General features: G+C 40.9%; 1 protein-coding gene across 3 annotated transcripts in view; it reads left to right on the plus strand.

The window, feature by feature from the left end:
- The window catches only part of LOC126293435 (uncharacterized), a 119,484-nt gene that overhangs the window by 8,477 nt on the left and 83,429 nt on the right, over window positions 1-27,578 (plus strand). For all 3 annotated transcript variants that reach the window (XM_049986660.1, XM_049986661.1, XM_049986662.1), the window contains exons 3-4: window positions 11,531-11,959; window positions 24,366-24,567. In XM_049986660.1, the coding sequence (XP_049842617.1) occupies window positions 11,556-11,959; window positions 24,366-24,567 (606 nt within the window). In that variant the 5' untranslated portion in view covers window positions 11,531-11,555. The remainder of the gene's footprint in view (window positions 1-11,530; window positions 11,960-24,365; window positions 24,568-27,578) is intronic.

The raw sequence follows: 27,578 nt of genomic DNA on the forward strand, positions 1-27,578 counted from the left end.
ATGGTAAAAGAAATAATGGATAATGGATACAATAACATGATTAAAAATATAGGATGAGAAAATAGAAGAAATTAAATTGATGTTAAGGCAGGGAAATAATTAAAATCATATGCACGAAGATTCCATATAGAAAAGAATTATGGGAAGAAAAAAATTGAGACAGTTGAAATAGTTAATATAGTGCTTAAAATGATGTGGCGATGGAATATGAATAAAATATACACTTAAATCAATTAATTGAATAAAAATAATGATCAGTCATTTCGACAATAATTTAAAAATAAAAAATACTGCAACATCTGACATTGTTTGAACCCAGAAGCTCTTGCATATGAGGTTTGTTATATACCCATTATGTTACACAACCAGTCCTTGTAATATTTATGTTTAAAGCTGTAGAGAATCACTCAAAATTCTGAATTTTTTTTTGTCTATACTTGCAAATGAGAGCCCACCATGATGAATGGCTGTAGATTGTAACTACTAGGATCTTAACCTCCATTACCATATAGATGGTTTCAAAAAGTTCACCCCCCATCTGGGCAACTCTCAGTGCTTGATGTTAAAGTTCATAGTCAATAAATTTCAAGAACTGACATTGAAGGATGTGTTGTTGTTTTGTCCATTTCAAATGCCAGAGTTCTTCGGTGAATTATATATGTAGCAAGGCCTGATGTCATTGTAACAGATTATCACAGCAGAGTAAATCCCTTTTGCCTTGATGAAAACTCTGAAAATCTTAGAAATTATTAAAAAGTTTCTGTGAAGGATGTAGAAGATGCAGTCTTAGCATTAAAGAAACTAGGCCCCCTAAATCTTGATGAATGGAGATGGAGTACCAGCTACAGTTATTAAAGTAGTGCACAGCATAATATCAAACCCACTAGCTCAAGTGTCAAATCAATGTTTTGAAGAGGGCTGCTTCCCAGAGGTACTGAAATGTGCCAAAGTTAAACCACTTTTCAAAAAGGGATCAAGAGAGGGCATGGGAAATTGACATCCTATCTCAGTACTTCCAGTCATATCTAAAATATTTGAAAAAGTTGCTGTTACCTGGATCCAAAATATTTCATTATTAAAAAAAAAGAAAAGTTTGATTTTCGACAAGGAAAAAACATGATAGACATTGTAAGCAGGTTTGTTGAGAAGATAAGTACATCATTAGAAAAAAGCAATAAGTTGACAGGAATCTTCTGCGACTTCGCAAAGATATTTGTTTCTGTAAACCATGCCTTGCTTATTTACAAAGTTGAGAATGACAGTTCAGATGTGTCTTATGCTTGAAGTTATTATAAAAATTTCGAGTGTTCGATTTAAAATTCCTGCCAGTCTTAAAAATGGCCATGTATTTAGTAATGTGGGAACCTATCTCCATCTGGCAACACTGGATTCATCTGGCAGCAGTAGCGCATCGATGCACACAAACATGAGTTGTGGGGATTCGCAAACTTGTTAACAATGTTTACCTTGCACCCTGCGATTACAAACCTAGAACACTGACTAGCCAATGATGCGTTGTTGCAGTCTATGATGCCCGTGAACTAGAATTGAAAGTAATTTGTGTTATTGGTAACAGTACAATGTTCTTGTCAGGAGCTAGTTTTGTGATGGAAAAAAATAAAAGGTATTCATGAAAGTAATAGCATATGCAGAACAACACAGAAACACAGCAGCAGACTGACATTTTGACCCTCCACCAACAGAAAAAAACAAATTCCAGGGGTTTTATAGGTCAGTTAGGTTTTATAAACTAAGAATTTATTTTAGTCTGGCTTTGCAGCCTAATAATAAAAATGGTAAAAATGTTATATATGTTTATAAAAAAATTCTTAAAAATTATGGTCTGTCTTATAGTCTGTTGTGTCTTTTATGCCATAAAATACGTTATGTGGTATTTTGTAAATGCTTGCATTTCTGAGGCCTACATTGTGTTTCATGTACTTCAACAATTGACTTATTTTAACCAGCCACCTGAATATTGACTCAATACTATGTCTCTTCAGGAGCCAGCTAATCTTTCCTGTCACTGATCCACATAACAGCGAAGTGCAAGCTTTTTACTTCCCTCCCCAGCTGTGCTCTGTTCCTGAAATTGCTTGTGATATATAGTTTGTAGGTAGTTTACTTCTTATGGCAAGTTTTTTGCATCAGAGATCCTTAGAACAGTGTGCTTTTAGATGCAATGGTGATGGAAGGAAACATCGATGTACTGATTCATATTAGTTAATTTTCTATATACTGAGGCAATCATCATGTTTTCACTAGATGAAACTGTAGCGAGCAAAACTTATCAGCATCAAATAAAGCGACAATCAACAGGCTAAAATTCTGAGGAGATTGTCAACAGGCAGTAATTCAAAAATAGTGAGCCTCAATGATTTTCTACTTTCTCTTTAGTTTTGAAGTGACATTACTGTTTGGATGAAAGATCATCTTCATAGTTTTCTTTTTTAATGTGCCACTCTTAAGGCTCTACTGTCTACCTTATTGTTGGAAAGTGGTGGACCACTCATATCTACAAAGGGCTTTCAGTAAGTAATGCAACACATTTTTTTCTAGGTCAACTTCAGTTGAAGAAATGCAGAATTTGTTGTGGGACCGCATTGACTACTCACACTTCAACCCCTGAAGTTTCACGATAGGTGGCGGTGCTATATATAGCCTCAAAAATTGCATGTGTGATGGAGGTATGCATGTCTATGGAGATCTGGCAGTTAACAAAAGCACAGTGAGTTGTTGGGTAAGGCGTCTGTCATCTTTGCAATGAGGTCACACAAACTTGTCCGATCTCTCACGTGCTGTCTGGTCCCACACAGCTGTGACTGCTGCAATGTTGGAATGTGTGGACAGACTCATTCAAGGTGATTAGTGGCTCACAAACAAACACCTTGCTGCACATCAGGACGGCTGTGTCGGTAATGCTGAAACATTCGTCCGTCAGTTGGTGTACCTGATGGGTTCCTCGCCACCCGACAGAAGACAATAAAGAGAGACGGAAGGCCATTCATGCGAAATTACTTGACCATTTTGAGGCTGTTTGTGAAAATGTTATGTGGAACACTTTCACTGACAATCTAACTTGTTCATCAATTTGAACTGGAAACAAAACAGCAATCTGTGGAGCGGTATCAGACCACCTTTCTTCCAAAGAAAAAGCTCACAGTTGCACCCTGAGCCAGTAAAGTCATGGCAACTCTGTTAGATTTCCTCCCCTGTGGTGCAACATTTAACTCTGAAGTTTATTGTGCTACCTTCAGGAAATTGGAGAAATGACTTCAGTGTGTTCATTGCCACAAAAATCAAAACTAACTGCTTCAGTTCCGTGACAATGCGAGACCTCACACAGGTCTGTGCACTCGAGAGCAACTCGCAAAACTTCATTGGACTGTTCTTCCTCACCCAACCTACAGCCGAGATATCACAACTTCTCACTTTCATCTTTTTGGCCCAGTGAAGGATGCACTCCACTGGAACAGTATGTGGACGGCGGGGTGGGTGTCGATACAGCAATAAGTCAGCTCCGACGTCTGCTATCACTGATCTGTGTGGGCATATGGGCCCTCCCAGTACAGTGGTGAAAGGCTGTTGCACTGAACAGAGATTGTGTTAAAAAATAAGAGTTTGTATCAAAAAGAGTGGGGTTAGTATCTTGTGTTGGAATCCTGAATAAATCCAACATGCTTTCAGAAAAAAGGTGTGTTGTATTACTTACTGAATGTCTCGCATACACACAGAATCTACTAGCCACAAATGTTTTTATATTAAATTTCAAGCTCCAGTTGTGTAAGCAAAAGAACTTTACTTAGATTTTGGCTATAGTAATGTAGCCTTCTTCAGAAATGTCACAATATAAAATTAAATCAAAACATGCCAGATATTGGCCTCGTCAAACTTAAAATGTTAGTACTACAGTAGATAGTCATAAGACTGCATCACTTGTACTAATGCTTTGCCGTTAGCTCACACTAACGGGACAGACGGGTGGACTGCAGGCACCGAGTCGTAACTGAGCGTTGTGGGCAGCGACGCAGTGAGCTCTGCTGGTGGTCGCACGCATGTGCGTGCGGAGTAATACAAACTGAAACCAGTAAGTGTTAACTGAGATTATTTTATATAATAGCTTATTACAATAGTTTGGACTGTTGATGGCATTAAAACCACAAGTCACTGAAGCTACCGTTCTGTAAAAGGCAAAAGACATATAAAAGGTGTACTGTACAAAAGTATGAATAAACATTAATTGACAACATTATTTATTACTACAGCTATAAATGTTACTGACAAATAAACCGTAATAACTGAAGTCACAATTGCCTCTCTGAAGTCAGAGTTTGCCTCTCATAGACTTCAGTTAACTTATGGTTTTAATGCCATTAATAGTCCGAACTATGGTAGTAAGCTATTTTCCATAATAATCTCGTTTAACATTTACCAGTTTAATTTGTATTACTCTGCACACGCATGTGAGTGACCACCAGCAGAGCTCACTGCGTCGCTGCCTGCAGTGCCCAGAACATTAGTATAAGTGATACAGTCTTACGACTATGTACTGTAGTACTAACATTTTAAGTTTGACGAGGCCAATATCTGGCATGTTTTGATTTAATTTTATATTGTGACATTTCTGTAGAAGGCTACATTATTATAGCCGAAACCTAGGTAATGTTTTTTGCTTATGCAACTGTAGGCTGAAATTTAATATAATTACATTTTACAGTTGCTGACACTACTGCACCATGCTAAAAGTATACAAATATTTTTGCTAGTGTATGTATGCAGTTTTTCAGGCATATCAGTGTAATGAAGTCTTCTCACATTAGTAATTAAATCAATCCCAGTGGCTAGCTGCCAGCGGTGTGTTGAACAATGATATTCGGTAGTGAGAATTTCGGTACTCAGACCAAAAGATTTGTGATTGGTGGTAACATACCAGCAGAACTGCACTGTCTGAAAAAGACATTTGCTCATAACAGCTGCATTAATGAAGGTTGTTAGAATGCACTGAAGCTTCCTAGGTGCAGCAAAGAGGGTGAAATAGCAGAAAGAAGAGTGTGCCTCCCTACTATATGCTGGTAAAGCCTTTCTGAGAATCAAACAGTGGAAACTTCAGGCAGGTATATCAACAATGTAGGAAAAGACGGATTGATACTTACGAAAAGACAGATTGATACTTACTGTAAAAAAAAGCATGTCAAGTTGCTGGCAGGCAAATACGCACACGCGCACGCACGCACGCACGCACGCACGCACGCACGCACGCACGCACGCACACACACACACACACACACACACACACACACGGAAGCACACCTCAAGCACACACAACTGGTGGTCATGTGTGCGTGAGGTGGCCTTGCTTTTGTGTGTGAATAGTGTGCGTGTTCCTTTTACTGATGAAGGCTCTGGCCAAAAGCTTCATGTAAGTGTCTTTTAATGGTTCCTGTCTGCAAATTGACATCTCTACTTTATGGTAAGTACTTCGTGAGAATCAGTCACACTGTGACGGAGAAATGAATTAAGCCCTTTTACAACCACCGGAAAAAATGAATAAGCCATATGGGGAATGTGGAAGATAATGTAGGTATATGTAGGGCTCATATGGAATAACTTTGCACATGCCCAGATACAGATATTTTTCCCGAGTGCTGGGCAATTCTGTCTCTCTGTGCTGAAAGGACAGCTGATGCAGTCTTTCCTTCTGCACTGAATGCTCTGTCTGTTAGGAGTGGGCACCTCAACTGTTTGTTTAAATGTTTCTTCCTACTCTTCCTATTTTGGTGATAGGTAGGTTGATTTGTAGAATTTTTGTAGTATAACCCCAAACCATGGAACTTGCCGTTGGTGGGGAGGCTTGTGTGCCTCAGCGATACAGATAACCGTACTGTAGGTACAACCACAACGGAGGGGTATCTGTTGAGAGGCCAGACAAACGTGTGGTTCCTGAAGAGGGGCAGCAGCCTTTTCAGTAGTTGGAAGGGTAACAGTCTGAATGATTGACTGATCTGGCCTTGTAACAATAACCAAAACGGCCTTGCTGTGCTGGTACTGTGAACGGTTGAAAGCAAGGGGAAACTATGACCGTAATTTTTCCCGAGGGCATGCAGCTTTACTGTATGATTAAATGATGATGGCGTCCTCTTGGGTAAAACATTCCTGAAGTTAAATAGTCCCCCATTCGGATCTCCGGGCGGGGACTACTCAGGAGGATGTCGTTATCAGGAGAAAGAAAGCTGGCGTTCTACGGATCGGAGCGTGGAATGTCAGATCCCTTAATCGGGCAGGTGGGTTAGAAAATATAAAAAGGGAAATGGACAGGTTAAAGTTAGATATAGTGGGAATTGGTGAAGTCTGGTGGCAGGAGGAACAAGACCTCTGGTCAGGTGACTACAGGGTTATAAACACAAAATCAAATAGGGGTAATGCAGGAGTAGGTTTAATAATGAATAGGAAAATAGGAACGCGGGTAAGCTACTACAAACAGCATAGTGAACGCATTATTGTGGCCAAGATAGATACGAAGCCCACACCTACTACAGTAGTAAAAGTTTATATGCCAACTAGTTCTGCAGATGACGAAGAAATTGAAGAAATGTATGATGAAATAAAAGAAATTATTCAGATAGTGAAGGGAGATGAAAATTTAATAGTCATGGGTGACTGGAATTCGAGTGTAGGAAAAGGGAGAGAAGGAAACGTAGTAGGTGGATATGGATTGGGGCTAAGAAATGGAAGAGGAAGCCGCCTGGTAGAATTTTGCACAGAGCACAACTTAATCATAGGTTCAAGAATCGCAAAAGAAGGTTGTATACATGGAAGAACCCTGGAGATACTAAAAGGTATCAGATAGATCATATAATGGGGGCAGATGTGGACTCTGGCCACAATCTATTGGTTATGATCTGTAGACTAAAACTGAAGAAACTGCAAAAAGGTGGTAATTTAAGGAGATGGGACCTGGATAAACTGAAAGAACCAGAGGTTGTACAGAGTTTCAGGAAGAGCATAAGGGAACAATTGTTGGGAACGGGGGAAATAAATCCAGTAGAAGAAGAATGGGTAGCTTTGAGGGATGAGGTAGTTAAGGCAGCGGAGGATCAAATAGTTAAAAAGATGAGGGCTAGTAGAAATCTTTGGGTGACAGAAGAAATACTGAATTTAATTGATGAAAGGAGAAAATATAAAAATGCAATAAATGAAGCAGGCAAAAAGGAATACAAACGTCTCAAAAATGAGATCAACAGGAAGTGCAAAATGGCTAAGCAGGGATGGCTAGAGGACAAATGTAAGGATGTAGAGGCTTATCTCACTAGGGGTAAGAAAGATACTGCCTACAGGAAAATTAGAGAGAGCTTCGGAGAAAAGAGAACCACTTGTACGAACATCAAGAGCTCAGATGGAAACCCATTTCTAAGCAAAGAAGGGACAGCAGAAAGGTGGAAGGAGTATATAGAGGGTCTATACAAGGGCGATGTACTTGAGGACAATATTATGGAAATGGAAGAGGATGTAGATGAAGATGAAATGGGAGATACGATACTGCGGGAAGAGTTTCACAGATCACTGAAAGACCTGAGTCGAAACAAGGCCCCCGGAGTAGACAACATTCCATTGGAACTACTGACGGCCTTGGGAGAGCCAGTCCTGACAAAACTCTACCATCTGGTGAGTTAGATGTATGAAACAGGCAAAATACCCTCAGACTTCAAGAAGAATATAATAATTCCAATCTCAAAGAAAGCAGGTGTTGACAGATGTGAAAATAACCGAACAATAAGTTTAATAAGCCATAGCTGCAAAATACTAACGCGAATTCTTTACAGATGAATGGAAAAACTAGTGGAAGCCGACCTCGGGGAAGATCAGTTTGGATTTCGTAAAAATGTTGGAACACGTGAGGCAATACTGACCTTACGACTTATCTTAGAAGAAAGATTAAGGAAAGGCAAACCTACGTTTCTAGCATTTGTAGACTTAGAAAAAGCTTTTGACAACGTTGACTGGAATACTCTCTTTCAAATTCTAAAAGTGGAAGGGGTAAAATACAGGGAGCGAAAGGCTATTTACAATTTGTACAGAAACCAGATGGCAGTTATGAGAGTCGAGGAGTATGAAAGGGAAGCAGTGGTTGGGAAGGGAGTGAGACAGGGTTTTAGCCTCTCCCCGATGTTATTCAATCTGTATATTGAGCAAGCAGTAAAGGAAACAAAAGAAAATTTCGGAGTAGGTATTAAAATCCATGGAGAAGAAATAAAAACTTTGAGTTTCGCCGATGACATTGTCATTCTGTCAGAGACAGTAAAGGACTTGGAAGAGCAGTTGAATGGAATGGACAATGTCTTCAGAGGAGTATATAAGATGAACATCAACAAAAGCAAAACGAGGATAATGGAATGTAGTCTAATTAAGTCGGGTGATGCTGAGGGAATTAGATTAGGAAATGAAACACTTAAAGTAGTAAAGGAGTTTTGCTATTTGGGGAGCAAAATAACTGATAATGGTCAAAGTAGAGAGGATATAAAATGTAGACTGGCAATGGCAAGGAAAGTGTTTCTGAAGAAGAGAAATTTGTTAACATCGAATGTAGATTTAAGTGTCAGGAAGTCTTTTCTGAAAGTATTTGTATGGAGTGTAGCCATGTATGGAAGTGAAACATGGACGATAAATAGTTTGGACAAGAAGATAATAGAAGCTTTCGAAATGTGGTGCTACAGAAGAATGCTGAAGGTTAGATGGGTAGATTACATAACTAATGAGGAGGTATTGAATAGAATCGGGGAGAAGAGAAGTTTGTGGCACAACTTGACAAGAAGAAGGGACTGCTTCGTAGGACATGTTCTGAAGCATCAACATATCACCAGTTTAGTACTGGAGGGCAGCGTGGAGGGTAAAAATTGTAGAGGGAGACCAAGAGATGAATACACTAAGCAGTTTCAGAAGGATATAGGCTCTGCAGTTGGTACTGGGAGATGAAGCAGCTTGCACAGGATAGAGTACCATGGAGAGCTGCATCAAACTAGTCTCAGGACTGAAGGCTACAACAACAACAAGAACAAGTGATGAAACAATGTGAGCGTAGTTCAGGTTGTGGCTGTGCCAGCAAAATTGATGACTATGTTGAGAAATAAATATGTACACATAAAGACTATAAACGTAAATTGTTAATAATGATTGTTTTAATATTGCAACCCAAATTTTCATATCATATCCATGGCACTCTGTCGCTTATTTCGTGATAGTAAAAAATGTGCTTTCCTTCGATGAAATTTTTAGATGTCGTCCATCAGTCCTACCTGATGTGGATCCTACGCTGTGCAGCAGTATTCTAGAAGACAATGGACAGGCATAGTATGGGATGTCTCTAGTAAACCTGTTGCATCTTCTAAGTGTTCTGTTGTTAAATCACAGCCTTTGCGTTGCCTTCCCCACAACATTATCTGGTCATTTGAATTTAAGTTATTCATGATTGTGATATCTAAATGTTTAGTTTAGTTTGGTTTGTGTGATTTATCACGTAACTAACATTTAGCGTATTCCGTTTATTACACTTTTGGGTCAGATCACACTTATTTAGAGTCAGTTGCCACTTAGTGAAAAGTTGTCTAAATAATTTTTCAGTTGGTTTTGATCCTCTGATGATTTTATTAGATGATAAATGACAGCACCATTTTCAAACAGAAGGCTACTCAGATTGTCTCCTAAATTTTTTATACAGATCAGGAACAACAGAGGGCTGTAACATTTCGTTGAAGAACCCCAGATATTACTTCAGTTTTACTCAATGACTTTACATTAATTACTATGAACTGTGACCTTTCTGACAGGGAACCGTGAGTCCAGTTTCACATCTGAGATGATATTCCATAGGCACGCAATTTGATTAGAACTCACTGTTTGAGGAATGGTGTCAAAAAGCCTTCTGGAAATCTAAAAATATGGGATCAACTAGATATCCTCTGTCAATAATAATCATATCTCCCTTACTCCTATTTGGTGTGCATCCCACACACCTAGATGGGATGCATGAGTGTTTTGTAGACTGACTGTGTTTTCCCATTACCTAACGATGAACTGAAGTCTGCCACTTCCTTTAATTATGATTGTGCTCATGTGATCATTTCATGGCCCTACGAATTGTTACATCCAGGTATTTGTAAGAGTTGACATTGCTGTCTGAGGTGATGGCAGAATTGACACGAAATAACTGGAAAAATTTGCCTGATGTGAGTTGAAAACTAAAAAACAGTGATGATGGTGGAAATCGGTGAAAGTGGTCCCTTTAGTTCATGGCACATTGGGAAAAGTGCTAAAAGATCTTAGTAGGTTCTTGATAAGTATTGGCATTTATAAAATATCCATCTGCCTCTTACAAGAAGCAACTTTACTGGGATCATCATGATCTATCTGCTGATGATAATGCAGGCTATTCACCTAACAGTTGGATTTCGATTGGAGCTGCTAGTGGTAGCAGTTTTGTGTGTGTGTGTGTGTGTGTGTGTGTGTGTGTGTGTGTGTGTGTGTGTGTGTGTTTGTTTGCTACAGAAGTCTTTGGTCAGTTACAGGAAGTGGCAATCTATCCTTTTGCTAATATTGTTGTTATGTAAACAGGAAGACGCAACTCTCAACCATTTTCGAGAAAATAGAGCTTGAAAATTTTACGCATGTTTATATAGTTTCTAAGGTCTCTAGTATTCAAGGATTCCACAGCCGGGCAACTAAGCGGTCAGTGTCATAAGCGTAAGTTCTCTGGATCGAATCTCTCTGCCTGTACTTATTTTTTCTAGATTCCCACGAAATTCTAACGACAGACGTGCATGATATGTAACGAAAGTGTATGATGACTGAGAACTGGTTATGGATTTAAGCAAAGTTTGTTTTGCAATAGGCACATTGAAAAACCATCTGCATGCAAAAATTCAACATTCATTGCATGTGCTGTGTGTCAAAATAATTATTGTTTTCCATGTCTCTGCTCTAAGTATCATTCCAGTTTGCACAGTTGTCTATAGATTACGTATTACACATGTCAAAAATGTAGATGCAATAACATAAATGATTTGATTGAAAATTCATGTATAACCTTTTTTTAATTCCCAATTCCCTTAAAAAAATTCTCCTTTTTTTGGATAAAGATTATGGAAAAATAATAAATCTTTAATATTAATAATTTGCACAGTTATAATAAATCTGTTGTTGGGATTACGTGGAAGTGGAAGAAAGAAGTACAAGCAGTGACATTCAAACCAGAGGCTTTGACATTATGAAACTAAATGCTTACTTGCTCAGCTATGGACTCGTGATATAATAGTGACCATACAAAGTATATAAGCATGCCCAAAATATTAAAACTCAATTTCCTCTAAATCAGTTGAGTTGTTAACTTCATGGTAATGGTCTCTTGGCAGTAAGTGTGATGTCTACCAAGAGTGATTAAAATGTGTGTGTGCGTGTGCATTCTCTCTCTCTCTTTTTCTCTTTTCTCTTTTGTCTTTTGTAATGTACGCTGTAATATGGTGTTGTCATTTGCTTTTAGTGACCGTGCCGCAACAACTCTGGTCATGGCCTCCTATCCGACGTATCACGAGAACTCCAGTACCAGCGGTGGAGTTGCCAGTGGTGGGAGTCCAGCATTTGAAGAAGACGGACATCATCCAAAAGCAGATGGAAACAGTTCCTTGTGTTACTGCACAGAGTCTAATGAAACTGGTGGAATTAAAGGAGATTGTGAGGCAGCCGGGACAAAAACTGCGGAGGAATCGGAAAATGGGTGCACTTCTGAGACTGGCAGCAGCGTGGCCACCTATCGTGCGAGCATTCTCGACTTGCCGGATGAGATTATGATAAAGATCATGTCGTACCTGACCTTCAGTGAGCTCTTAGACGTAGTGCAGAAAGTGTGCTCGCGTTGGAAGTGTCTGTCCCAAGATGCGGAATTGTGGTACGACAAAGTATACGTTGTCAGGTAAGATGTGTATAATGTGTAATAAGATTATTTGCATGTTTTGGGGGAGAGCAATCTTCTTGATATCTGGTTAAAATGTAAAATTGGTATTCGTAGTCACGTTTTATTTTATTTGAACAGAGAACCTGTTTTATCTTCATATCCTTTAAGGCAGTGACAGAGGGTGCGTAGACATTAATTTAAACTATTTCTAGAATCAGACCAGTCATTTTTAATATGGAAAAAATCTGATGAACCCAAATTGGAGTACTAAAGAGTTCAGGTGAGCCAGTGGTATATTCTTTGAGGTGTCGGGAATGTTTATTTCTTGTGGGTGATGCTTTGATGGTGATGTCTGCCTATTGAAGAGAACAGTGTTCTGGATTGTGTTAGTGTACTAGACTTGTGTATGTCCCCCCCGCCCCCCCCTTTTTTTTTCATTACTTGTCTCCAGCACCATCTGTGAATATCTCTAACTGAAATGAATTGGGTCTCTGTCATGACTGTAAAAGGATCACCCTGTAAGACTAGGGTAATTTTCTGGTTACGAATTGTCAGGCCTCTCTGACTGTGTCAGTGACCCAGCAGCTGTTCATAGGATTGGCAAACTGTGAGGATATCAAAGCCAGAAGATTGACAACAGTAAGTGAATCGAAACAAAAACTGCTTCCATTTGCATGTCTCTACTGCACTCAAATATCATGACCCATGGTGGAAATACAGCAACTACTCAAAATACCTAGGAGATGAAGGACAAAGCAGTAGAAATTAAAATTAAAGCCTCATTATTTCTCCTCCTCCTCCTCCTCCTCCTCCTCCTCCAGGCCTCACAACCTGTTCTGGCCTTCTCACACTCCTACTTCCAACAGGAGTGTATTCCATTGCTTGTTGAGGGATTCTCTGAGGTGACAAACACATTATGTGCTCCTTCCAATGTTTCTGATGTTTGAATTTGCCTCAAGTCTTTTGATCTTAATGTTCAGTTTTCTGCTCCATATAGTACTTTGGGTACTGCTGTGACTACATAAAATTTCTTCTAGTTTTATCCTTCAGTGTTCCTCTTATTGTGCCCCATATTTGCCATTTCTTATTCAAAAGTTATGTCATGTCCTAGATACTGGAAATGGGACACCTGTTTCATTATGTTATTGATGATTATCTTAGTTCTTGTGGGGTACTTTACTAAAAGGCCATTATTTTTGTTTTTGTTGTTGAAATTTCTAGATTATAATTTAGGCTTATATTGTTTACTCTCTGTACCACTTTTAGACTTATATCGTTGATGTGCCTTCACACGTGATGCATTCGATTTCAGATATTGTGCAGCCATACAGCTCACAGGCCTGCTTATAAAGGCTCTGGTGAGCTGCCAAAGAAACCGTAATATTTAAGTGATCACAAACGAGTGCTCTGCCTATTCTGTAACCTGTGTTACTGTTGTCCTCTCAATATGTTCAGTGCTACGCATAACTTGTGCATCATTGTATCTTATGTGTTGCTCTATAAAGTACTATGTTTCATAAATTGTATATGTTCTTGCTGTAGTGAACTTGGTAGTGAGGGAGGTTTACGTCTTGTCCACATGTTAATGTCAGTGCTGAGTCACCGGACAAACATGTTGATGGAAAAAATACTCCAGTGCATTATTGTCCGGCAGCAGGCTTTCAAAAAACAGCAGCAGGCTCTCACTGCCGCCTTGGATGAGGTGGCATCTGCGTGTTCATGGCAGGTTACTCTCCTGCCAGTGCAACCATTGCCCTTTCCAGCATATGACCTATCAGCTGAAATTGGGACTCCTACAAAACATAATTCCACCAACATGTGCAGGTTTTTCATGTGGGTGATGCAAACTTGATGTAGGGCTTGCTTTCTTTCCTGGCTTTTGTAACACATTTATCAGTTGTTGTGCCACCTTGCACCTTTGCAAGAACTGGCCAGCCTATCATTTGATAAAATGTGCAATATTCTTTCAATCTGTTACTATGACAGGACATGTGTCATTACAACACGTTACAATCTTACCATCCTTGGAAACACCCAAACCAATCTTATAAAGCCTGGGCTGCAGAATGTTACAGATTGAGCTGTCATCGTAAATTTGTCACTAGTACCCATCACAAATCCTAGAATCCTACACTGATCACATGGTGCATGATGTTATATGCGACTGGCCCCGATTAGGAAAATCAGTCAAAAACCACTTAGTGTGAGAATATGACCCTTAGAGATGTACTCAATATAGCACAGTCTTTGAAGTGTCACAGACTGCAGGTAATCAGATTACTGCTTTTGGGGAGATATCGGAAGTTGCTTGGTCAACCCTTGTTAGGCACGCTGCAAGTGTTCAGGATGATAGGAAAGCTGTTGCAGCAGTACAGCGTTTGACTCATTATCGCACGGGACAGTGTCGGTTACAGCCACAGCAGCAGCAGGCCATGTTGCAAACAGCAGCTGCGTGATCATCTTCCGCCTTACCTGTATTTATTCGTCTGACACGAGTGTGTAACTCGTCTTCAAACATGGTGGACACAGTAGTACTGATGGACATAAATTATATCTCTACAAAGACTGTTTCCTCGAACAAATTTTTTATTGACTTGAATGTGTTTAATAAACTCCTTAAAACGCAAGTGGAGACAGAATCCGTAGTGACTTTTGTAAATACACAAACGTATGTGCACTTGGGCTCCCTTACCCTCACACTGGTTTCATGGAAATTGGTTAGCTATAACAGACAGCAGATTATGACTCTAGGTCAGTTCTCTGTTCTTGTCTCTTTTAAATCTGTTGTTTGCCCTCTCACCTTCCTTGTTGTGGATCATTCCCATACTGCAGACGTATTAGGGTTAGATGTGTTTAATGCTTTAGATTTCTCCATTGCCAATAAGGTAAATTAAGTGTCAGATTGAGTTTTGGATCAACAACTGGAGCCCCTCTGCTCTGAGTTTGCATCTGTTTTTCCCTTGGGCTTGGTTGTGCTACTTGTTTTCAGGCCCACATTATCATCAAAGATTCCGCCTGCCCTCATTTGTTATTTCAAGTGCAGCAGATGCCTGTCGTGTTGCACAACTCTGTCGAGGCCAAATTAGACTGTTTGATGTCACTCTGTCATTTGGCATATTTCTTCCATCGAATGGGTACACCACAGGTGTCTGTTAAGAAGCTGACAGGTAAACTTCACCTCTGCAGCGACTTCTGTTGTAACGCGCCGACTGGTGGTACCCAACATCAAACTTACGATGACAATGGATCGTACTGTACCAGTGTTGCTGTGCCGTTAATGTATGGCTTCCTGCCTTCCAAATACTTGGGTGAACCAAACGACCACTACAGCTTTAATTAGGTACAGTTTTTTTTAAATTTCACAGTTGATGTTATAACTGTGGACCGCTATCTGATTTTAGAAGGTTCCAGTTGTAGTGGAGCACTTGGCAACTACTCGAAGTCTAGCTCGTACCATAATCACACTCTCAAGGAACAAATTGAAGACAGATCACCCTTAGTATAATTACTACAGCGGCAACCTCAACCAATGACTAGGCAGTTGGCTCGAATATCAAATTCTGAAAGACAGCTCCCTTACTTTACACAACGTTGAGATTGAACAGTGACATGATTACACTATGAATAGACAAATCCAAACATTCTGATGACAATAATCACCAATATCAAGCAGTAATTACGAGATATGCCGATTTAGATTACAACTCTCGTTATCTAAGCTACTGGTCAAATCCAAGCATCAAATCTCTTTAAATACTGTACCTGTTTATATTATTTTGAGATAAATGCCCCAACTAGCTTGCAATTGCTCTCCCACACAACGAAATTCTCACAATGCAGTATGTCATCTCTCGAAAAGACTCGTAACTTTTTTAATTATTTACAAAATTCCTGTTCCGTATACCGTCGTGTTTGACCAGTTTGTATTGAGAAGCTTTCACCAACATCGATAAGAATTGAAATAGTTTGTGGTACCGCTAAATCTTTTTTCACTTAGCCCAGCATTGCTATGTAAATAATACAATGTCACTTACTTCACAGATTTACTAATCTTTGCCCTTGGTGTATTTGTTGGCCGTTCCATAATAAATTACGACAATTTCAATTCTACTTGCGTTTACTTAGACACTCTTTCCATTAATGAAATAGTTTTAACTTCGTAGTATATCTACCCTCTGTAGGTTTATCGTTGTTCCACTCCATCAGTGAACTTTTGGTTAGGCAAACTTACAAATACCAGTGTATACTTGTGTCCTGCAACGCGGTATTAAGATCCCTGGAATTCACCCTTTTGTTTTCTCGTAAAATATACATACACACACCAGATACTAATTAAATACATGTAAGGTTTATGTTAACCCAAGAAACTTGAATTTATTTTCTCTAGGTATTTCAACACACTTTCAGTCACGTAAGTGAGCGAGTGCCATCAAAGACTACACCCCACAACAAGGAAATTCAGTAATAAAAAAATTAAAGAAAAACGCTAAGTGCCACCGACACTTTAAATCTAATCTTAAGTGGCAATTTAAAACAATTCTGAACTTCTTCAGGTGTTGACAATACACAACCCGCTAAGTTCCCTACTTGAATTTGGTCACTCTTCACTTTGGCTAATCAAGCTTTTTTGTTAAGCTGTGTGCTGCTTGTAAAATGGTTCCTTTATTTTCTCGTCACTTACCACTCAACTACTGGTGCACTCTATCACAATATAGTGAAACAGTTCGTATTTATTCAAGCTAATTCTCGGTGTGCTGTAAGATAGTGGTATTTACGAACGTGTGTTTGAGGCTTTCCCTTTTCGACACCCACACACCAACCACTACCAGACCACTTCAACAAAACGGCTAACAACCCAATTACCTCTGGGTGAGCTGCTACCACTAATTGTACAACACGCACAGGATAACGATTCCACTGATTCCCAAAAAGTCAGCACCTACAAATCTACTTCTCTCTCTAACCTGGCTTATGCTGTATTTACCACAGCAAACTTTACGACAGAAACTGCACACAAGACGACAATCAATTGATAGGTCGTGCACCTAAATTCACCAAAACCGGTGTATCACCAGCGACTATTCGGAAAATCCCAAAGAATCTCTGTATATTCCATTGCTCAGCTTTGGGAGCAAACAACCGTCATTGCCACATATATGAGCAGAAGCCTGACAGACTAAATAGCTATGCTGCATCCACGAAGTGTACCCAAATTAAAGTACTGGTGCTTCCAATCTAAACTCTTTTTCCCTCTCCCAAGCTTTAACCGCCAGCTGCGGTGCCTCACTACATCACGCAGTGGGTCGTACTACTATCAGACGTAGACTCACACCGATATATCAACTTAGTCGGTGAGAGGTCTATATGGGAACTAACTCTTTGTCATACCATAGGAATCATTTAAAATGAACAAACAGGTAGTAGCGCCACATCAACTTTTGACAATTAATTAATTATTCGTTGCTGCTGTCAGTTCTTTACGACAGCAGCAGGCTGCTGCATGTCGCTCAGGCAGTATCTATGGATCCAGCGAAGGCGAGTTGTTGCATTGCTGAAGTCACACGGGCTGACCACCTGTTTTTTCTTAGATGTTCGCGACTCATCTACAACTTTTTTTTCCTATCTTAATACATCATACACGTATATTTACAGTAACCACCAGGTGTTGTTATTGAGTTACCGTGTAGGGTGCTCAGCACCAGTAAGAGCGAACATAACCTGTGCGTTTTGACACGGCACACAGTGTCACGACTAATGCACAGTCCGTGACTGATAAACTGATCAGCCAGAGCATTATGATCACCTTCGTAATAGCCGGTATGTCCACCTTTCACACTGATAATAGTGGTGACTCATCTAGACATAGAAACAGTGAGGTCTTGGTAGATCACTGGAGGGAGTTGGCGCCATATCAGCACACGCAAGTCACATAATTCCCATAAATTCCAGGGAGGGGAAAATGAGTTCTGACACCATGTTCAATTGTATTCCAGATGTGTTCAATCGGGTCCAAATCTGATGTGTTAGTAGGCTGACACATCAATTGGAACTCACTGCTGTGTTTCTCGAACCCCTCCATCACACTTCTGGCTTTAAGACAGGGCTCATTATCTTGCTGAAGAATGCCACTCCCGTTGGGAAACACTGTGGTTATGAAGGGTTGTACACTCCACTGGGTGCCCGTGTAAATGATCCCCATAACATAATGGAGCTGCTGTGCATAGTTGGGAATATTACACAGCATTTTTGCACTCTCTGTATTCAGCAACAGGCAGCCCTGCAGGCGTCCTTTTCCTCCTGCCTGACACTGCAGTACCTTTGGGAGTGTCTAAATGTTGATTTTACTGGGCCCTTCCTGAATTAGTATTGGCTCTTCATAGTACACACCCACGTGCGTGTGTGGCGCGTTCTCCGTCCACATACATGGCGGCCACTATTTCTATTGATGGAAGGAGAAAATATAAAAATGCAGTAAATGAAGCACGCAAAAAGGAATACAAACGTCTCAAAAATAAGATCGACAGGAAGTGAGAAATGACTAAGCAGGGATGGCTAGAGGACAAATGCAAGGATGTAGAGGCTTATCTTACTAGGGGTAAAATAGATACTGCCTACAGGAAAATTAAAGAGACCTTTGGAGAAAAGAGAGGCACTTGTATGAATACCAAGAGCTCAGATGGAAACCCAGTTCTAAGCAAAGAAGGGAAAGCAGAAAGGTGGAAGGAGTATATAGAGGGTCTATTCAAGGGCGACGCACTTGAGGACAATATTATGGAAATGGAAGAGGATGTAGACGAAGAAGAAATGGAAGATACTACGTGAAGAGTTTGACAGAGCACTGAAAGACCTGAGTCGAAACAAAGCCCCCGCAGTAGACAACATTCCATTAGGACTACTGATGGCCTTGGGAGAGCCAGTCATGACAAAGCTCTACAATCTGGTGAGCAAAATGTATGAGACAGGCGAAATACCCTCAGACTTCAAGAAGAATATAATAATTCCAATACCAAAGAAAGCAGGTGTTGACAGATGTGAAAATTACCGAACAAAAAGTTTAATAAGCCACAGCTGCAAAATACTAACTCGAATTCTTTACAGACGAATGGAAAAACTAGTAGAAGTCAACCTCGGGGAAGATCAGTTTGGATTCCGTAGAAATGTTGGAACACGTGAGGCAATACTGACCTTACGACTTATCTTAGAAGAAGGATTAAGGAAAGGCAAACCTGTCGAGCCGGCACATGTGTATCTTCTGCATTCCTGATGGGTGAATGTCCCATCACTTCAAGCAGCTGTGGCCACACAGAGTGGGATATGTTCCGGAGGGCCCAACGCCTCCCGTGCTGCTCCAGCCACTGCCGATGCCTGTTCGTATCTCACAGCGGGGGTCGCTGGCTGGGCTTCCTGATGCTTGCCCTCCCCCCCCCCCCCCTCCCCCCTCCTTCTCGGGCCCCCTGCACCTGATACTGTAGCCGCTGCTGTCCTCTTTGCTGGATCCTGTCCGTCCAAGATCTCCGTCACCCTCACTGGCGCATCCAGCACCGACTGCTGACCTTGATGAGGACATTGCTATGGAGATGCCGCCCGCTGTCCTACCCTATGGCCTCTCACAAAATTGGGGGGAGGGGGGGGGGGGGCACAGTGCACGAGCCTGCTCCCTCGTCACTTTTGCCCCAACTTGCAGGTGCCTAACAACAACATGCTGCTGCAGCTGCCATTGCTGGGCAATGAAATGGATGTCAGTGCCATCATCGGTGTTTCCTGTGACTTGTAATCTCAGTGTCTTGTGAGATCAGTGCTTCTCTTTCACAGTACCAGTGCTTTTTTTCTGTACCATGCATTTTTCTGTACTATGTATTTTTTGGTGCCATATATTTTTCTGTGTCTGGTGGTTTTTATTTATGTATGTGGTTTTTATGTATGTATGTATGTGGTTTTACCATCCCCATAGAAGGGATGAGTGATGTACCTCCACTGAAGATGTCTGTGATTTCAGAGGTCACGTGTCCATACAGTTCAGAGGCCCACTTATAGAGGCCACCTGTGTTGGCCGCTGATGACCTCTGGTGAGCAGCCAAAGAAACAGTACTATTTAAGTGATCGCAAATGAGTGCTTGGCCTATTCTGTAACCTGTATTACTATTGTCCAGTCAGTGTGTTCAGAACTATGCACAACCTGTACCAGTATGTCATTGTATCTTAACTGTACCACAAATCATTCCCACTATAGCAATTGTTTAATCTCTGTACCACTATTTGTAATTGCCTTCACAGTCCTGTATCATTTCCTGGTCGTTGGCAAAATGCATTGTATTTAGAAATTTGCCTGGCCCAGTTCTTGTAAATTGAGGTATTCTGTTCTTCATCCAGTCCCTGACCGGGTAGTCAATGTAGATGCTGAATAGTCTTGGTGATATACTACACCTTGCCATACCCCCTGGCTTATCTCCAATTAGTTGTGTTACTTCTGTCTCAGTTTTTGAACAATGAAATAACTTTAGTGCACCTCGATTCTTCTGGTATTTCATCTCTCTGCCAAGACATGTTATTAACATGGAGCATTCTTAATTCTAGACGTATTCCATTGTGCAAAATTGTTGTTCTAATCAGGGACATAAATGTAGCTATGAAATGTGAAATGAACATGTAAGGGGCAACCAAAAATTTTCCATCTGAAGTCGATACAGTCAAGGATTGGTATACCAATCAGGCAAAATATCTGTGAGCATTGAGACTATCATTTCACTGAGCACCAGATTGAAGATACCCATTTTGTAAAACATTATGTCCTGCTATGTGAAAAAGTCTGTAACAGTTTGCTGCATTACATTGTCTGACAGGGATTTTTGACCCTTTAAGGCCTTGTTTAATGGACCAAAGGCAGTGATAATTGCATGGGGGGAGATCAGGACTATAGTGAGGGAGCTCAAGTGCCTCATTCTTGAGTTGACGCAACTTTTGCATTATGACATTTGCTGTACAGGGATGTGTGTTATCATGAAGTAGCCCAGTTATAGCGAACTTCTTTATGTAAAAATTTGAGGAGCAGGCACTGGAAACTGCGAACAAGAAACCAATTATCTGGTTCCGTTACATGGGTGATATGTTTTTTCTGTTGTGGCTTGGCAGGGAGGAACTGAATCATTTTCACAAACGTGACCTGTCGGTAGACTGAGTTTACCAAGGTGGAGGAGGCAGGTGCAAGATTAAATTTTCTTTATGTACTAGTTCTCAAGAAAGAAGATGGTAGCTTGGGCCACATGTTACCTACACCAGGATTCGAACAACCACCTACAACAAAAGCGAGGCACCATAAAACGTTGGTGGATAGAGCAAGGAAAACATGCGAACCAGAGCTGCTTGGAGCAGAATTAAAACATCTCACCAGTGCATTGCTCAATAATGGTTATTCATTCACTGAGGTGTAAAGAATGTTGAGACCACCATGTAGAAATTATAATGATTCTCAAGTGCCGGTGAAATCAGAAGTTTTCCTGTCATTCATTAAGAACGTGACTGACGGCATTGGAAAAAATCGTGAAAAAGTGGGATATTGCGGTAATCTACACACCTGCACGGATGATACAAGATCACTAAAAATCAGTCAAGAATGCTCACCAACTGCTGGGAAAAGTGGAACTTATAGGATTATGTGTAGTTATTGGGAGGTGTTTGTGTGTACTACAAAAAGAACTGTCAAAAAATGACTCGAAGTGCGCAAGGACAGTTGCAGAAGAGGGTCGATGACAGATCAGCTGTTGTGGAACATGCCTTACACCCAGGAGACCACCATATTCAGTCTGATAGGACTCAAGTACTATCAGCAAGCGGATAGTGTGAAGGCTATACTGAAATGCCATAGAGATTGCAAAACACCCCAGGAATTCCAGTAGGAAGGAGGAGGGCATGAAATTGAATGATTTGGATTCTGGTGCTGAAGGAGGTGTGTACCAGTCTTCCACCGTGGGATGATAGCAACAGCATTTGACTACCACCATTTGCGCTCACATATTCAGTACAGGTGATGTCAGACCACTGTGTGGAAGCTCGAAGAAGCAGAATTTTTTAGTAGTCAGGAGCAAACCAGAGAGTGATTCGGACATTCAACAAAGCTACGACCCCCCTTGAGAATGACTGAGCGAGGCGGCACAGTGGTTAACACACTGGACTCGCATTTGATAGGACGACGGTTCAAACCCATGTCTGGCCATCCTTATTTAGGTTTTCCATGATTTCCATAACTTGCTTCAGGCAAGTGCCAGTATGGTTCATTTGAAAGGACATGGCTGTCTTCCTTCCCCATCCTTCCCTAATCTGATGAGACCGATGACCTCGCTGTTTGGTCTTCTCCCTCCCCTCAATCAACCACACAACCCATTGAGACAGTCCTCCACAGATGGGGGCAAAACATCGGGTTTTAGAGTGAAATTCATTCGACCACAACATAATAGTGCAGAAGATTTTATTAACTGTGACATTTCTGGCAGTGAAAGTCTACATTTTACAACTAGGTACAATGTTGTTATGTTTGCTTACAGTGTGCTTGTGTGTTGTTAGAGTTCCAGTAGTACTAAGATGCTAATGGAGTGGCTGGCAGTTGGAGATACGTGCTGTGGAGGAGGATTAACATGTTTTCAAGATGCTATTGATCATCAGCCCTCTTTTGACGGGGGAAATTTGGTCTTCTGTGTTGGTCTTCTGTGCCAGTAGTTCTTTACGAGTTGGCCCTCAGATGGTTGCTTAGAACACTACTACAGTTGGTAAATTAAATTAAGATTACAAAATGGTTTTACCCAATGAGATTTAAGTGAGATGTGTGTTCTATGTGATGGTGTGGTGGGTGATGGAAGAAATGTCATTGCTTACTCCCAAAGTGGGCTTGAAGAAATTTCTTGATAAAAGTAAGAGCAGGACTGGTGGGACAGCTGCCCATTTGAAAGGTTTTGTGGTTAAGGATTAGTCAGTTAGTGTGTGACAGTCCAAGCAGTAGCTCATGCATGGACAATGAGATTTACCGGTGTAGAAAAAGCTGGCATGCTCATGGTGTATGAAGAGTGTAGGAGGAATGCAGTTCATTCTTGTATGGTGTATACGACAAGATATCCCAGTAGATGTCAACCATCTTCGCAATTATGTCAACCACCTCAACCTGTCATGTGAAAGTGCTAGTGTACACCCGGAAATGTAACAGAAGGAAACAAGTAATGTCAGAAGAGGGGGAAATTAATGTACTTGCTACTATTGCAGTTGATACACGCATTAACTCTTATGTGATCGCATGACAAAGTGGCGAGAGTCAGAAAAGTGCCATAAGCAATTTTAATCGATACAGGTCCCATTCCTATCACATCTCTCCAAGAGCAGCAGGAAATGATTATGAGAACTGTGTTAATTTCTCTGGATGGGTATTAAGAGAGGATACTCTGGATGTATCATGTGTCTTTAGTGATGAAGCAACATTTACCACTTATTGCCAGGTAAACTGTCAAAATATGCGCTGTTAGACTGTTGACAATCCCCATTGATTTTGTCAGGTGGATAATTAGTGCCCATGGAATGTAAAACTGTGGAGTGGGATAGTGAAGCATCAGCTAATAGGTCCGCTTTTCCTCGACAGAACACTAGATGCGCATAAGTATCGCAGCCTCTTAACAGAGCATCTTCCACATAGGCTAGAGGATGTTCCTCTGCAGACTAGGAGGAACCTGTGGTACAACATGTTGGCTGTCCAGCCCATAGTGCACGAAGCACTACTGCACGTCTTCACAAATTGTTTACAAATTGTTGGATTATACATAGAGAGCCTGTACCTTTCCAGGTCCGTTCTCTGTATTTGATGCCTGTAGGCTTTTTTCTGCGGGGAAAACTGAAAGCTGCTGTCTAGAAAGATGTACCAACTACACTCAATGATACGTAATGATGTATTACTGCAGCCTGCTCAGACATCTCCGCTGAAATGCTAGCATGTGTGCACCAGTCATTCCATACCAGACTGAAAGCAATATTGGTACTGCTGGTAGTCATTTTGAACTCAACCTGTGATGGTCAGTCGTCATGTCACTGGTCAGAATCCACATAACTAATAAGTGCACTTTGTCGTTCTTTAATTTGTGCTACCACAGGCATTGTACAAGTATCAGAGTGGGAACTTTTCAAAATACAGTATCTCATAGATGACTCGCACTAGAATCCTGTGACAAACACCACTGACATTCTAATTTACCCTACTTTTGGTATGTTAATGTTAATAGGCATTGTTCCACCTAGAAAAGTTGGAGTTTTAGGTGATGCACATAGGTGATGTTAATAGCACGCTACTTGGAAACTCAGTTACTAATTGTTCGACCGAATCTGCCGAGTGGTTCTAGTTGATGTGCCATAGATACAGTGTGGAAGTGGAGACTGCAGTGTGTCATTGTTGCAGGAGCTGGTGCTGCAGCCACTCCGCCACTCGCAGGGGTGACAAAACGGATCGGGAGGCGGTGCAGACGCTCTACAATGCGCCCAACCTGCGCACGGTGCTCATCCAGCGGGGAGCCAAGTCGAGCGTCTTCCGCGCACTCTACACCAACTGCCGACAGCTCACCAATCTGCAGATTGGTGCCACGCAGAAATTGAGCTACTCGGTAAGTCCTCTTTCTCACCTCTGTTACGTATTCTGGTGTAGAATAAGTACATGCAGGAAGTAACAGCCATTTGACTACAATACTATCAAGAAGTATATTTTGTTAACAAAATGCAGCTCTGGAAAACTTTGTTATTGTTGTTACTACTACTACTACTACTACTACTACTAATACTAATACTAATACTACTACTATGATTAAGACTACTGTTACTATTACTACTATTTATGCATGAAATGATGTTCATTATATGGGATACAAGTAAAAGCAATTGTTGAAGAAGTACAATATTTTTTTAGGTACAGGGCGTTTATAAATTAAACAAAAATAATCTTAAATGTGGAAAGGGTAACTAACTCACATCAATGTTTGATAGATCACTGAATGCAGCATTTCTTAAAGTTTTGTTGCCACCTAAACTTACAGTTCCCGACTTTCCCGCTGGGTGGCATGTGTGAAAGAATTACTCAAACAGTGATGAAGAAGTCGCATAATGGCGCAGAGTGTGCATGGTGTTGTTTATGGTTTCATGAATCCAAATCTGCTGCTACAGGTCACACACAATTCATCCACCACCTCAAAGACAAAGTATTATTAATCAGTACAATCGTTTCACTGAAACTGGTTGAGTATCATGCAGGATGCCGGGTCAGGATCAGCCTGCAACCTCTGACACAGCATTTGAACAAGTTCAGCAGTTTTACATTCGTAGTATGGGTAAATTGGTGACACGTGCCTGCTTAGAAATGAATGTGCCTAGAGTTGCAGTGGAGAAGGTGTTATGGAAAATCTTGTCTTTCAAACCGTGTGAATTGGAACTGTTACTACATCTACATTTACATCTGCATCTCTACTGTGCAAACCACTGTGACGTGCATGGCAGAGGGTACGTCCCATTTTACTAGTTACTAGGGTTTCTTCCTGTTCCATTCATGTATGGAGCATGAAAGAAGATTGTTTTGAATGCCTCTGTGTATGCAGTAATTATTCTAATGTTATCCTCATGATCCCTGTGTGAGTAACACACAGGGGGTTGTAGCGTATCCCTAGAGTAATCATTTAAAGCCAGTTCTTAGAACTTTAATAGACTTCCTCAGGATAATTTTTATGTCTGTCTTCAAGAGTCTGCCATTTCAGTTTCTTCATAATCTCTGTGACATTCACCCACAAATTAAACAAACCTACATCTACATTCATACTCCGCAAGCCACCCAACGGTGTGTGGTGGAGGGCACTTTACGTGCCACTGTCATTACCTCCCTTTTCTGTTCCAGTCACATATGGTTCGTGGGAAGAACGACTGTCTGAAAGCCTCCGTGCACGCTCGAATCTCTCTAATTTTACATTTGTAATCTCCACGGGAGGTATAAGTAGGGCGAAGCAGTATATTCGATACCTTATCCAGAAACGCATCCTCTCGAAACCTGGCGAGCAAGCTACACCGCGATGCAGAGCGCCCCTCTTGCAGAGTTTGCCACTTGAGTTTGTTAATCATCTCTGTAACACTATCACGGTTACCAAATAACCCCGTGACGAAACGCGCCGCTCTTCTTTGGATCTTCTCTATCTCCTCCGTCAACACAATATGGTACGGATCCCACACTGATGAGCAATACTCAAGTATAGGTCGAACGAGTGTTTTGTAAGCCACCTCCTTTGTTGATGGACTACATTTTCTAAGGACTCTCCCAATGAATCTCAACCTGGTACCCGCCTTACCAACAATTAATTTTATACGATCATTCCATTTCAAATCGTACCGCACGCATTCTCCCAGATATTTAACAGGAGTAACTGCTACCAGTGTTTGTTCCACTATCATATAATCATACAATAAAGGATCCTTCTTTCTATGTATTTGCAATACATTACATTTGTCTATGTTAAGGGTCAGTTGCCACTCCCTACACCAAGTGCCTATCCGCTGCAGATCTTTCTGCATTTCGCTACAATTTTCTAATGCTGCAACTTCTCTGTATACTACAGCATCACCTGCGAAAAGCCGCATGTAACTTCAGACACTATCTACTAGGTGATTTATATATATTGTGAAAAGCAATGGTCCCATGAAACTCCCCTGTGGCACGCCAGAGGTTACTTTAACGTCTGTAGACGTCTCTCCATTGATAACAACATGCTGTATTCTGTTTCCTAAAAACTCTTCAATCCAGCCACACAGCTGGTCTGATATTCCGTAGGCTCTTACTGTGTTAATCAGGCGACAGTGCGGAACTGTATCGAACGCCTTCCGGAAGTCTAGGAAAATAGCATCTACCTGGTAGTCTGTATCTAATATTTTATGGGTCTCATGAACAAATAAAGTGAGTTGGGTCTCTCACGATCGCTGTTTCCGAAATCCATGTTGATTCCTACAGAGTAGATTCTGGGTTTCCAAAAACGACTTGATACGCGAGCAAAAAACATATTCTAAAAATGTACAACAGATTGACGTCAGAGATATAGGTCTATAGTTTTGCGCATCTGCTCGACGACCCTTCTTCAAGACTGGGACTACCTGTGCTCTTTTCCAATCATTTGGAACCTTCCGTTCCTCTAGAGACTTGCGGTACACGGCTGTTAGAAGGGGGGCAAGTTCTTTCGCGTACTCTGTGTAGAATCGAATTGGTATTCCGTCCGCTCCAGTGGACTTTCCTCTGTTGAGTGATTTCAGTTGCTTTTCTATTCCTTGGACACTTATTTCGATGTCAGCCATTTTTTCATTTGTGCGAGGATTTAGAGAAGGAACTGCAGTGCATTCTTCCTCTGTGAAACAGCTTTGGAAAAAGGTGTTTAGTATTTCAGCTTTACGCGTGTCATCCTCTGTTTCAAAGCCATCATCATCCTGGAGTGTCTGGATATGCTGTTTCAAGCCACTTACTGATTTAACGTAAGACCAGAACTTCCTAGGATTTTCTGTCAAGTCGGTACATAGAATTTTACTTTCAAATTCACTGAACGCTTCACGCATAGCCCTCCTTACGCTAACTTTGACATCGTTTAGGTTCTGTTTG

Source organism: Schistocerca gregaria, chromosome 10 (genome assembly GCF_023897955.1).
Source record: "Schistocerca gregaria isolate iqSchGreg1 chromosome 10, iqSchGreg1.2, whole genome shotgun sequence".
In the NCBI taxonomy this organism is placed as follows: domain Eukaryota; kingdom Metazoa; phylum Arthropoda; class Insecta; order Orthoptera; family Acrididae; genus Schistocerca; species Schistocerca gregaria.